Raw genomic sequence first — 14,530 nt, forward strand, 5'->3', positions numbered from 1 at the left:
AAAAGTTTTAAACAGAACTGTTACAGATGCAGATGCTTGGTCCAAATTCCATAAAATATACCAACCAGTAGCGCCACACTCAGACGAAAATGTACAAAGCCTATTCTTCCACTATTTGTATTCCCACATTATTCACCAAGCCAGCCCATGCTTTAATATAGATATTATGGATATTGTTATAATTCCTGCTGTCTTTTGTGAACTTCTAATTATTTGTAATTGTTCTGTTCCACAGATGCTGTAGTAAACCACCATCCAGGGACCAAGACATCAGATATAAGAACATCCATTAACACAAGAATTTGTGAGTAAAGGCACGAAAAAAACAAGATTGACGATCAAATAGGGTACAAGACTGTTTTTTTGGCCCTGTTCCGGACATTGTTTTAATGAGTGATCAGCTCATGTTTAAAGTTGTCACCAGGTGAAACAAAAAACAAGATTGTTAAATAGGATAACAGACTGCTCTTTTTGGCCCTGTATGAAATAACAATGCATCATTTATTAACTATACCTATACAAAATGTAATACATTTTCCCTTCATTATGTAATAACACCTCCTTTTGTAATAATTTGCCCATTATGTAGTAAACAAGTTCAATGCAAATATGTAATACATGTCGCCACATTTTGAAATATATTATTACATATTGCTGTGGTTATTACAAAATGAGTTGCAAACAATAACATTACAACTGTTTATTTATTTATTCAACCATGAATCATCCTTACTCATAATTTAAAAATACTTCAGTAGAATATCTTTCATTGGCCAAAACTAGATCAAGTGTTACCATATTCATTAGCCAACATGTATATCAACATCAATTTTGGGATATATTTACAGTTTGGTTATGGTTACATAATGAATATTACAGTTTTTTAAAAGGGCAACTCACGCATTTTGTAATAACCATTGCAAAATGTAATAATTTATTACAAAATGCAGGGACATTTATTTTATATTGCGTTCAGGCTGTTACAGAATGCAGCAGATTATTACAAAATGTGCGTTTTATTACATAATTACATAAAAATGTTCTTGAGTCATGACATAATGTGTTGTTTATAGGCCTTTTCTTTTATTCGTTCCTTGTCCTTCTTTTAATGAGTATTTTGATAACTGTTACACATTGATAGAAAAAAACAAATTAAGCTTCTCATTATTCAGACTCAGCTCTCAGCGCTTAAGCTTCTTTTAAATGTTGATAAAACCAAGGTAATGCTCTTTTCAAAAGCTAAAAAGACACCAGAGCCTGTTTTAGATATTTTAATTACACAAGGAATAAAACTTGAAGTGGTTACCTGTTACAAATACCTTGGTATCTGGCTTGATGATTGTCTCACTTTTAAACTTCATGTCAATAACCTGCTTAAAAAACTGAGGGTTAGGCTAGGTTTCTTTTCCAGGAACAAGTCCTGTTTCTCACTTGAGGCCAGGAAAAGGCTAGTCACTGTGACCTTTTTACCTGTACTGGACTATGGTGATCTGATCTATATGAATGCACCTGCCAATTGCCTGGTCAAGTTAGATGCCGCCTATCACAGTGCACTGAGATTTGTGACAAACTGTAAAGTATTAACCCATCACTGTACCCTGTATGCAAGGGCAGGTTTGCCTTCACTAACTGTACGGAGGCTCAGTCACTGGTACATTTTTATATACAAAGCCATGTTAGGGAAACTTCCTTCCTACATCTGCTCCCTGATCTCACGGCGAATTGTAAGTGGCTACTGCCTGAGATCGAATGCTGTGGTTTTATTAAATGTGCCAACTGCTAGGACTGTCTTAGGGAAGATAGCATTTAGATGCGCAGCTCCGCTAACTTGGAACAGTCTGAGCAATTTGGTTCCGCTAAATGTTTTTAAAGCAAGGATAGATACTATCCAATCGGAAACTGTTGGAACCTGTAAATGTTACTAGCTATGTAAACTGTAGTCACTGTAAATATGCTGTATGATGTCCTTTTTTGTTTTTCTGTTATGTTTATATGTATTCATGTGGAACCTACTTGCAGTAGGTCACCCTTGAAAAAGAGATCAATGATCTCAATGGGATTCACCTGCATAAATAAAGGTTTGAAATGAAATGAAAGATTTTTTTTATCAGAACATGCATTTCTCCTCATTGTGAACATATATTGCACTCATGTTCAGAATATATGGTACGTACATGGTCTTTTATAAATCTGAATATATATAGTGCATACATGTCCCCATATAATTGTGAATATATAGCGCATACATATCCCCATATAATTGTGAATATATATAGTACATGTCCCCATATAATTGTGAATATATTCTGCATACATGTCCCCATATAAATCTGAATATATAGAGCATACATGTCCCCATATATTTGTGAATATATATAGTACATGTCCCCATATAATTGTGAATATATTCTACATACATGTCCCCATATAAATCTGAATATATAGTACATACATGTCCCCATATATTTGTGCATATATATATAGTACATGTCCCCATATAATTGTGAATATATTCTGCATACATGTCCCCATATAAATCTGAATATATAGAGCATACATGTCCCCATATATTTGTGAATATATATAGTACATGTCCCCATATAAATGTTAATATATAGTAAAATGTATGTTCACATATATACACAACCAATATATTATATATATTTACATATATTACTCAATATATGGAAAGCGGCAATTACTGATGTATTATCCCATATATTACAATATATTATCACAATATATTATTCAATATATATATATTGTAATATATTAACACAATATATTATTCTATATATCTTCAATATATTTTCAATATATTTTGTAGATATGAATAAATATGTTTTTCATGTTGATTATTAATCAGTATCACTTGGTGTAGCCAACAGCAAGATTTCCTTTATTAAATCTTTTCAATTAACCAGTAAATCAGAAAACAAAATAATGCAATATATTGACAGTTAATATATGGGGAAATATATTTTCTTTGCGTAAGGGTATAATAAGGCTCTGCTGCTCCGGGATGAGGGTCTAGCTTCAGCAGCTACATTACCTACGGTGCGTTCGTTAATATTAACTGTGCGGTAGAACTGTGGCACAGACTGGACCGCTGGTTAGAACGGGGTGTTCAGAGCAGAGCTCCCTGTCGGAGCGGCAGAGCGTGATGTGCACTGAAAAGTGTTTCTGTCGCAATATTATTTAATGAATCGTTGAGCTAGCTAACTAGCATACATTGTCACTATCTGCTAACGTTAGCTTTAGCCTTCGTTTTCAAATAGTTTCTTTCATAGCCTATAAACGGAGGTGGTATAAGTATCTTGTACTTGAGTAAAAGTAGAAGCACTCAGATCTTGTACTTGAGTAAAAGTTGAAGTACTCAGGTCTTGTACTTGAGTACAAGTAGAAGTACTCAGATCTTGTTCTTGAGTAAAAGTTGAAGTACTCAGGTCTTGTACTTGAGTACAAGTAGAAGTACTCAGATCTTGTTCTTGAGTAAAAGTTGAAGTACTCAGGTCTTGTACTTGAGTACAAGTAGAAGTACTCAGATCTTGTTCTTGAGTAAAAGTAGAAGTACTCAGATCTTGTACATCAGTAAAAGTAGAAGTACTCAGATCTTGTACATCAGTAAAAGTAGAAGTACTCAGATCTTGTTCTTGAGTAAAAGTAGAAGTACCAGAGTGTAGGAATACTCTGTTACAGTAAAAGTCCTGCATTCAAAATGTTACTCAAGTAAAAGTAGAAAAGTATCATCATCAAAATATAGTTAAAGTAGCGACAGTAAAAGTAGTCATTGTGCAGATTGGTTCATTTCAGAATAATATATATGATATGTTTTATAATGATTGATCATGAAAGTGTTCTCAAAGCTGGTAAAGGTGCAGCTAGTTTGAATGACTTTGTATACTGCAGGGTAGCTTGTGAATTTACTCCTGGTGGAACTAAAGTCTGATTTAACACTTGATTATATTTCACATCATTCATCCACATCTGTGAAGTAACTAAAGGGATTAAATACATGTAGTGGAGGAAAAGTACACCATTTACCTCTGAACTGTAGTGGAGAAGAAGAACAAAGTAGCAAAACATTGAAATACTTAAATAAAGTACAAGTATCTCAAAATTGTACCCAAGTATAGTACTTGTTGAGTTTATGAACTTGGTTACTTTACACCACTGGCTATAAAGATAGAAAGACAGCCTTGCACAGAGGCATGAAAATACATTTTCAAAATGCTCAACAGTCCTGCCAAAATTATAAACTGACTGCTACACAATTAAAATAAATGCTTAAATATATTTCTATTAGATGTGACTCTTTGGCGTTTCTGTTATTATTAACTGCTGCTTTAGTTGTTCTGACTGCTAAAATCCTCTGTTATTCCTCATTTTAAAGCCGATATTCCGTGGGGTCGGGGGGCTCGGATCCTTGTCACCTTTTTCATACCTGATGAGTTTGCATCCCTGAGTATGGATACACATTTGAGAATACTGGAGTGGACCAGCAACTGGCTCATTGAAAGTCTTAAAAAATCCAGCCATTTGACGTACCTCCACTGTCTGATAAAAAGATGGACCAGGTCCAATGTTAAGTCTCTGTTTCATCACATGAGAGAAACCCACAGCACAGTGAACTCCCTGCATTGCATCATGTTCTGTTTGTTCAGTGATAAGAGCGGGATAAACAGCTCAGAGTAAACAACACTGACTCCGTTTCCTGTGTTAACCCTGATGAATCTGTTTGTATGATTCGGAAGACTTTCTTTAAAATTCTTGTATCAGTGGTTTTGACCTTTTTAGTTGGTAAAACACATGAATCTGATCAACAGGTTGGCGTCTAAAAATGTGCAACACCCTTTACCTGACAGCATCACGGAGTGGGGGATTCTGGCTGTCAGTGCCTCACCTCATACAGGTACAAGAGGGAGAGTGGGGGGGTAGTCACATTGTGGCAATTTGGCTAGTGTTGCGCCCATTAGTATGGCTTATATGTTTTGTTATTTGAACACTAGATGGCGTAATGGGGCAACAGCATATAAGTGATCTCCTGGCACAAGTGTAGTGATTGCGACTGGGAGAGCAAAAGTGTTTTGACCGTGTCTATCGTGTCTGTGAACACGCTGTTTTCTTTGAAAATAAAATATATTGAAAGCTAAACTTCGTCTTACATGGAGATTGCACGCGTCCAATTAGTTAACCCAGTTTTAGTCAATCCCAGGGGATATTGAGTGGCAATAGTCACCACAGCTAGTTTAGGATTACAACTCTGGCTTTTAAGCTTATTGAAAATGAACATCTATCTATCTATCGATCTATCGATCGATCTTCTTTCCAAAAAAACATCACAATACACAAAATAAAGCATTTGTGATCAACACTATATGCCACCAATTATTTAAAAAAACAGTTACTGTATGTCTTTAGCATTTCGACAGAATGTGTTGTCCAACAATTGCCAGTCAATTAAACTGTAAAGTAAAAGTAATATATCTTCCATTGGATTAATAGTTTCATTGCGTTCAATTTAACAAGCCGTAAACCCAATTCCTAATTTACTGAAAGCACAAAGGCTGAACATAATCGTTCACTTTGGGCATGTTCAGACCTCTAAACTCAAAGGATGAAAGGAAATACTACAAATATATTCACGCTGATGTTGTTCTTAATGTCCACAGGATTTTGTGTAGCAGAGCCTTACAACGTCAAAGCATGGAAAAATTTATTTGTGGATCTGAAGCTGCCATACTCAGTGGCGAGGAACGAGCAGATCGAGATCAAGGCTGTGGTCCATAACTACGGCTACGAAGACCTGTATGTAAGAAAGTCAATACAAAACTACACGTCACAGTAAATTAATATTATTCTGCTATGGAACCTAATCAATGTAGAACGCATTCTATTCAATAGGACTTGTCTGATAAATACAATTAAAATAATCTCGTTCTACAGAAGTTTTAACAAAACTAAGAGTAAGCATATTGTGCCTCATATGTACAAGGTTAACATTGAAAGTGATGATGATATGTCCCAATGCGTCTCAATGTACATGTTACTCCAGCTGCATATCAGTTTACTCCACTCAAATTGCACAAAACTCACGTTCCATGGACAGACGTGTAATACACTCAAATTACAATAGATGGAGCTCTAGACTAATTTATAAAATTTGTAAAAAATGTTGTTAACACTCTGGGTGTGTGAGACAGTGAACCAAAACGTAAAACCTCCGCAATTAAAACAGTTTAATCGAGTTTGAGCACTAATATACCCATGTTTTGAACACTTTAGCGGGGTAAATGTGTTATCTTTTCACCCTGGTCCTGAATTAAAACAGTTCACCCGACTTTAAACACTAATATGCCCATGATTCGTGTCAGCCTGCAAACAAGCAGCAGTCTGCTGTCATTTGAAACATGTTCCCCGACTTTTTAACACACTTTTACCCACGTTTTGAGCACTTATTCCTGGGTCAATGTGTTCTCTTCCCCCCCTGGGTGTGTGTATGTCTGCCTGGAAGTGTGATATGCTGCTTAAAGCAGTGATTCTGCTGTTTTTAGTTTATTGTACATTTAATAAATTAAATATGATTAATATGTACATTGTTCTGTCTATACTGACACGTTTATGTCCATAACTCCGGATGTTTATGTCGTCCAATGTACACTGTCTAAAAACGACAATAACGAGTTAATTAAAACATTTTGGCCGCTCATAGGCGGCCTGCCATGCGCACCTTGAGTCCCCGGGCCCCCTGACTTAAGCACACTGCCTTGGACAAAACCCCATGTGCATAACTGCCAGACAAGCGTGCCCTTGGTAACCTAAAAATATGAAAAGTGTCTGAGTGTCAGGAGTCCGCAGTTGGATGCTTAAGGGCGGACGGTAGACCACCACAAAATCCACCCCTTGTTAGTCTTACCAGGGGCACGAGGTTCTGGAGGGTGTGAATATCTGGGTTTAGTCCGCAGTTGGATGCTTAAGGGCGGACGGTAGACCACCACAAAATCCACCCCTTGTTAGTCTTACCAGGGGCACGAGATTCTGGAGGGTGTGAATATCTGGGTTTAGTCCGTGGGGGAGTGCTTAACTGCGGGGGCCGGGGGACTCACGGTGTGCAATGTTATGGAGGTGCCACTGTTAGGGGGACATGCTGGTGGTCATTAGTCCGTCCTTCGGGGCTCTGTGAGCGGGCAAAGAGAGGTGATTTTCCCGGTCTCCGCCCTGGAGGTGTGAAATAAACAGAGTCCCACTGTTAGGGACTGGTGCTGGAGGTCTCTAGTCCGTCCTTCGGGGCTCTGTGAGCGGGCAAAGAGAGGTGGTTTTCCCGGTCTCCGCCCTGGAGGTGTGAATGCAGGTGCCTGCATTTAAACAGATTCACCGGTTTATAACATTACTTTAGCCCTGATCAGAGCCCTGTTTTATGGGTAAGACAGCGATGTGCTGTACCCTGGCTCTCTGGCTCTCTGAGACCCTGCTAAAAGCAGTGACTATGCTGCCTGCATTTAAACAGATTCACCAGTTTATAACATTACTTTAGCCCTGATCAGAGCCCTGTTTTATGGGTAAGACAGCGATGTGCTGTACCCTGGCTCTCTGTCTCTCTGAGACCCTGCTAAAAGCAGTGACTATGCTGCCTGCATTTAAACAGATTCACCAGTTTATAACATTACTTTAGCCCTGATCAGAGCCCTGTTTTATGGGTAAGACAGCGATGTGCTGTACCCTGGCTCTCTGGCTCTCTGAGACCCTGCTAAAAGCAGTGACTATGCTGCCTGCATTTAAACAGATTCACCAGTTTATAACATTACTTTAGCCCTGATCAGAGCCCTGTTTTATGGGTAAGACAGCGATGTGCTGTACCCTGGCTCTCTGGCTCTCTGAGACCCTGCTAAAAGCAGTGACTATGCTGCCTGCATTTAAACAGATTCACCAGTTTATAACATTACTTTAGCCCTGATCAGAGCCCTGTTTTATGGGTAAGACAGCGATGTGCTGTACCCTGGCTCTCTGGGTCTATGGGTCTCTGAGACCCTGCTAACAGCAGTGATTCTGCTGTTTTTAGCTCATTGTACATTTAACTAATTAAATATTATTAATATGTACATTATCCCGTCTATACTGACACATTTATGTCCATAACTCTGTATGTTTATTGAGTCCAATGTACACCGTCTAAAAACGACAATTGTGACTGAATTAAAACAGTTTGACAGCATTTTAACACTCATGTAGCCATGTTTGCAGCCCTGTTCCATGGGTAACAATTGAATTACCCTCTCCTGTTGAATTAAAACATTTCCCACGGCTTTAAACACTAATATACCCATGATTCAGACAATTATTCCTGGGTAAATGTGTTATCTTTTCACCCTGGTCCTGAATTAAAACAGTTCCCCCGACTTTAAACACTAATGTACCCATATTTTGGCCACTTATTACTGGGTTAATATATCATCTTTTCCCCCTGGGTGTGTGTGGCACCATCTGGTGGAACATTTGTGAATTACACTAAAATCCAAAACTTTAATGTTTTTTATCTTAGCGAAATAATGGTTTAATGACCCCAATGTAATGATCATTTATGATTCTGCAGATGTTGTCTACACGTGTATCACAACGGCTTATTTTTAGAGTGATTTGGAAAACTCGGTTAGCGAGGTTTATTTTTGTCAATATGAGATGCACTGTTTTCATGTCCCATGTACATATCTGTACATATGGCCTCACGCACTACCAACATATACTAACGCAGAGTTATAACCTCTCTAAGGATGTAGTAAGGCACACTTTTTTGCTAAAAGCTAATATCAGAAAAGATGATTAAATTGTGTAATGTATTCTGTGTTCATCTATTTTTGTTTGGAATCTTACGATATAGACAAAATACATATATTTTATTAAATAGTTTTTGTAAAAAAGGGATTGTAATAAGTTAAGGTTTCACCCTACAACTTTTTGGAAAGCCTTACTTTCTTTGGTTTGTCACTACTTGAAAGATGATGACATATTTTTGTTTTTTTAAAGGTACATTTAAATAGTTATATTTTAAAGTTACATTTGAGTTGTATAGCAAAGAATTACTGACAATTGTGTTGGAAATCCACTCCAAGAGTTGACTCCAGAAATGTTACCTTCTCTAGAACATCAAAGGTAAGTCTTATGGTGGCGATAGAAAACAATTCTGGGAATCACTAATTGCTTTTAAGGCTTAAACAATATGCTTGGGTTCCACTCAAAATGTATTCAATAAAATAAGTCTTGAATTAATACATCTTGTGATTGTTTCTGTTTAGGTGAGGGTGGTTCTGATGAAGACAGAGGGCATGTGCAGCATTGCCTTTAAAGACAGACACACACAGGAAGTGACGCTGGCAGCTGGTGCTTCTGTTGCGTTGCCTTACACCATCGTACCGCTGGTGGTGGGGAAACTCCCTCTGGAGGTGATGGTGGTAGCCAGAGGCGCAATGGGATCAGACTGCATCCAGAAACTTCTAAATGTGGTGGTGAGTAGATCTTGATGATGAAGATGGGATAGCAGTCAATAATCAGGGTAGGATTTTAAGGGGTGCCAGAAAGTATTTCTCCTCAATCAGCCTTTAGGAGGTTTATTAGTTTTATAAACATCCTCAGCTGCAAAAACAGGAATTTTGATATTCTTGGTTTAAAAAAAATGCTTTTACCTGCTTTAATATCAGTGTACAATAAATACACCTTACAATTATTTAAACGTAAGTAAGATTTTACTATGTTAGAAATTTAAATCCAAAATCTTTCCCCAACAGATGGATGGAGTGCAGAAGACGGAAGTTTGGAGTGCCGTGTTGAACCCAGCAGCTGAGGGAGGTAAGGAGATAACAGTGATGCATCATTTATTTTCAACTACGTCACATTAATATAATTTAGTTTTAACATGGTTTCTCAACTTAAAAGGAGTTGAAAAGACTAATTAAAACGTTTTTCTCTTTATCCATGTACACATTGTTTTAAACACCATTATGCATGTTGAACATCTTTTATAATTTACATATTCGGAAATTAAATCTAATCCACTCCAACTTTATTTATAAAGCACTTTAAAACCTCCAGACCAAAGTGCTGTACAGAGAGATACATACAATATAAAATCACACAGCTCAGCTCACAAAACATAAAAATAAGTATAAAATGACATAAAAGGTAACACAAAACAAACCATAATAAACGTCTAATAAAATCTACTTGGTTTCGAATGCTAAGGAGAAGAGGTAAAGAATGATTTGGATTATCTTCAGGTTTGGTTTTTAAGTCATGAAGTTTAACTTTATGTCTCGGTTTCCCTTAACAGGAACTCAGACGGTTCGTGTGCCTATGGCCAACCTGAAGTCTGTTGTGCCGAAATCTGTACCAGAGACGTTCATCAATGTCAGAGGTAAGTCAATGTCAGAGCTGGTGTAAGGACAAAATATGAACTTGTAATTCTCCCATTCCTGACTCCTCCTCTCCCCTCCAGGCAATGTGTTGGCAGACAGCATTGATAACTCCATCAGCGAGGACTCTCTGGCCTCCCTGATCAGGATGCCCGGCGGCTGTGTGGAGCAGAACTTGGCCAGCATCACTCTGCCGCTCATCGCCACCCTCTACCTGGATACCACCGACAGCTGGGAGAGTGTCGGGGTGCAGCGCAAAGCTGAGGCTCTCCGCTACATCAGGAGAGGTGAGAGAGAGGGAAGGAAACACGTGGAGGAATGAGAGATGGATGAATGATATACAAAAAAGTCAAATAGATTATTCAAGACAATTTAAATGAATGTATATTAAGAGAAAGATAATTTGAATGGACTGGTGTTTGTTTGGATGGACAGACGGGGGAATTTTTATTTTTTGAGTAAGTGGATGGACTGATCTTAATGTATAGGAATAGATGGATAAATCATTGGATACAAGAGGACATGGATGGATGAATACTTGGGTACATAGTTGGATTGTATGGATTGATAGATACATGGGTGGATTGTTTTGAAAGAATGGTCAGAAAGATGGAAACATTTTTGGAAGGATTTGCGGTTGGATAAATGGATGTAATGTTGAATGGATGCATGAACATTGGAATACATGAATAAATGGAGAGTCTGTTATATGGGCGGGCGGATAGATGGATGGAGAGAGGAAACAAGGATGGATGGATAATTGCATGTTCAATTCATATATTACTTTGGTTGGTTTGAAAGACGGAAGGCTGAATGGCTATTTCGATACATGGATTCAATGTATGAATGGATTAATACAAACAGATCAGGTTAGGATTGTCAGATCAGAAAAATAGTTGGATACATGGATGGATTGTTGATGGATGAACTGCAGATCATTTTGGAACAACAAAACTTCGCTCCTTCACATACCATATCTTTATTCTTTCATTTTTTTAAGGCTATCAGAAACAGCTGGCATTCAGAAAGAGAGATGGCTCTTACCCCCCCTATAGGAAGATGGGTTCAAGTACATGGTACGCTCAAATTTTACATTTGACTTTAACTTCCAAACACATGAGCTGATATATAATGAAAATTCAAATACGTTCTTCTTTGTAAACTGACATGTATGAGATATCTGATATAAAGTGAGCCAATGCAATATTGTAAAGATTTAAACTCATCAATGCAAATATATTTCACTAAGCTGCAATCAGATATGATATACTGTAGAAATACCTTGTATATTTTTCTGTGTCATATGTTGTGTGATATATGGTTAATTACAGTCCACCTGACTTTCAGGATCACGGCGTACACGGTGAAAGTTTTCTCCATGGCTTACTCTATTGTTGGCATCAATGAGAAGGATGTGTGCGACCCCCTGCGCTACCTTTCGAGGAAGACATTTGTGGACAGAGGGACCTTTAAAGAGAACAATCCAGTTTACAGCACCACCATGACTGTGAGACACACAAATACACCATGTTAGTCCTAAAACTAACTGATGTATCTTCTCCACACATTCTGTTCACCATTTCCCTCCCTGTCATTGTTTTGCCTTGTCTTATATCTCAGACAAAAAATATCCTTCTAAATAAGCAACTAAATACCCTCTGCTGCTTCTTTTTGGTGTTTCTATCTTTTTTTATTTAGGATAATTCACATCATGGCACATACTTTTCCAGGCTTCAATGCAGCCAACTTACTGGAGTTTTAAGTAATTGTTAGTTTGCGCATTCTGGGAAACTTAAGGGGCATTTTATTTTTAATCTTTGATCTGATCTTAGGGATTTGAAAGAACTGATGCTGTGAGTTGATTTTTTTAACTAAACTCACCATTCGAGTTTTAAACATTTTTGATAAAAAAATGTATTTTCCTGTGTCTCCAGGGCGGCCTGCGTGGAGATGACCCCGAGATAACCTTGACCGCCTTCGTCTTGGTAGCCCTCACTGAGGCCAAGCAGGCCAGGATCAGCTGCATTGGTTTTATTGAAATGGTATTACCTGCTGAGTTGGTTCCCTGGTGTCTGTTTCCTTTAGATCGCTTTTTATCAGGGTGATAGTCATTCTTAAATACATACATGTCTGTCTGCTGCAGGTACTTTTCAGTAAGACAGCTGAATACCTGAAGAGAGCGCTGGAGACGACGGGGAGGAGGCCGTACACTGTGGCCATCGCCTCCTACGCACTGGCTCTGCTGGGGAAAGATCATAACTACAACCCAACACAATCTTTACTCAGTGCTGCAGCTCCAGGTAGCTCATATACTCACACATTACATTTGTACATTATGAAGGATCCTACCTTTGGAGAGATCCCTCTTAGGGCATAACCCTAAGACTTCAGGGCCAAATTGTCACTCAAAGAGACAACTACCAGCCAGAAAAAAAAGGAAACATAAAACAACTTCAAAAAGACATAAAATGACACATAACAAATATAAAACACAAAACCACAGAAAGATTCCTACAAAACAACAACAAAGGCTTAACAACACAAGTCTGTGTATCTTGCTTTATTGGTGTTTTTGCAACGGACACGAGCACATTTATTTTGCGGCTTAATAGCCTGTAAAGTCAATGCGAAGACACCATTCACACTGGGTCGATGAATGACGTGGCGCGAGTTAAACACAAGGGAGAAATTCCTATGAGGCTGTCTCGTGAAAGCCAATCAGTGGTGAGAATCTCAGCCTGACTCCACTTCGAGCGATAGAATTACTAACAATGTACTAATGTACTAATCGAATGCACTTATTGTAAGTCGCTTTGGATAAAAGCGTCAGCTAAATGTAATGTAATGTAATGTCGTCCCTGACGTGGAATCAGAAAATCAAAACAAAGTATCAGCTGTTAGCTCTGAGCAACAGCACATAGAGCCCAACAGTACTTCATATCTGTTCAGAAATTGGAGAAAAATCATTGCATAGAAATACATATGGCAAGGCAAATTAATTTGCTGCTTTATTCATGTCTGTATGACGTTATTTTGAGTATGGATGTAGAAGCTATAACACAGCCTAATCGATCCAATCTCTAACACACATTTTAAACGTTTTTGCCTTCCGTAGATATGCCAAAGCATTAATTCATGGTTTTACTTATCAGTGTTTAGTTATTTCGGCATCATTTTTAAACGTGTATTACAATTAAATCACGGCAAAACAAGTTTATTTTGTTGTATTTGTTGGTATATTCATGGAGATAAGCCCCGCCTTCTCTCAAGTGTGTCTAGTTAGTGACTTGAGTAAACATAAATGTTACCACATTCAAACTTGTGCAGATTAGTAGTCTCGTTGTCTGTGCCCATTGTTCATATTCCACCCATGATGTTATTTGCAATGACAGCTAGTTACCTCTTTATTCATTCATTTTATAAAATTGTTGTTCTCTTTCGCTGACACGGTGCTTCTGTTTTGCATTCCCCCTTCACTGTTTCCTGTCTCCTGCAGGTGGCAGCCACTGGCCCGACAGTAAGAACACCTTGTTCACCTTGGAGGGGACCGGCTACGCCCTGCTGGCTCTGGTCAAGCTGGGACGCATGGAGGAAGCTGCAGCGCCGTTTAAATGGCTGAACAGCCAGCGGAGGATAGGAGGGGGGTTCGGCTCCACTCAGGTAACAGCAGGGAGAGTCTGCTGGCTGACCTGGGATCTGCAAATCCAGAAATGTCTTCTTCAGGTTAATTTACCTGCTCTAGGCTACCGACCACTGATAGGGGCTTTATTTTGTCTAGATAATGCAAAATAGTCCAACAGCACGACAAACTAGAGCCCTCAAAATTCCTACAGCTGAATCAACACTTCTTTTTAAACGGTCACAAATCAAAATGTTTAATTGTGGTGTTATTGTGTACTACATTTACTGCAGGGTAGCTTCTACATTTCAACAAGGGAACAATAAAGTTGTATCTTAACCCATCTTCTTACAGATGTTCTTACTACTGTATTAAAAAAAGGTTCAATGTCTCCCTCTAAGATGCAGAAAGTAAGTAGAAGTTGCAGAAATATTGGATTCTTAATTCTGTAACTTAATTACATCACTATGGAACACTAGCGCTCCAACACATTGTACATGATAGGCTA

General features: G+C 38.2%; 1 protein-coding gene across 1 annotated transcript in view; it reads left to right on the forward strand.

The window, feature by feature from the left end:
• LOC117482034 (complement C3-like) overlaps window positions 1-14,530 on the forward strand; it is a 44,955-nt gene that overhangs the window by 21,909 nt on the left and 8,516 nt on the right. Inside the window, exons 19-29 of the mRNA XM_034129995.1 lie at window positions 4,827-4,912; window positions 5,673-5,812; window positions 9,291-9,500; window positions 9,780-9,840; window positions 10,322-10,405; window positions 10,487-10,690; window positions 11,404-11,479; window positions 11,751-11,910; window positions 12,338-12,445; window positions 12,547-12,703; window positions 13,900-14,063. Of these exons, the coding sequence (XP_033985886.1) occupies window positions 4,827-4,912; window positions 5,673-5,812; window positions 9,291-9,500; window positions 9,780-9,840; window positions 10,322-10,405; window positions 10,487-10,690; window positions 11,404-11,479; window positions 11,751-11,910; window positions 12,338-12,445; window positions 12,547-12,703; window positions 13,900-14,063 (1,450 nt within the window). The remainder of the gene's footprint in view (window positions 1-4,826; window positions 4,913-5,672; window positions 5,813-9,290; window positions 9,501-9,779; window positions 9,841-10,321; window positions 10,406-10,486; window positions 10,691-11,403; window positions 11,480-11,750; window positions 11,911-12,337; window positions 12,446-12,546; window positions 12,704-13,899; window positions 14,064-14,530) is intronic.

The sequence above is a fragment of the Trematomus bernacchii genome, unplaced genomic scaffold (genome assembly GCF_902827165.1).
Source record: "Trematomus bernacchii unplaced genomic scaffold, fTreBer1.1, whole genome shotgun sequence".
NCBI classification, from domain to species: Eukaryota; Metazoa; Chordata; class Actinopteri; order Perciformes; family Nototheniidae; genus Trematomus; species Trematomus bernacchii.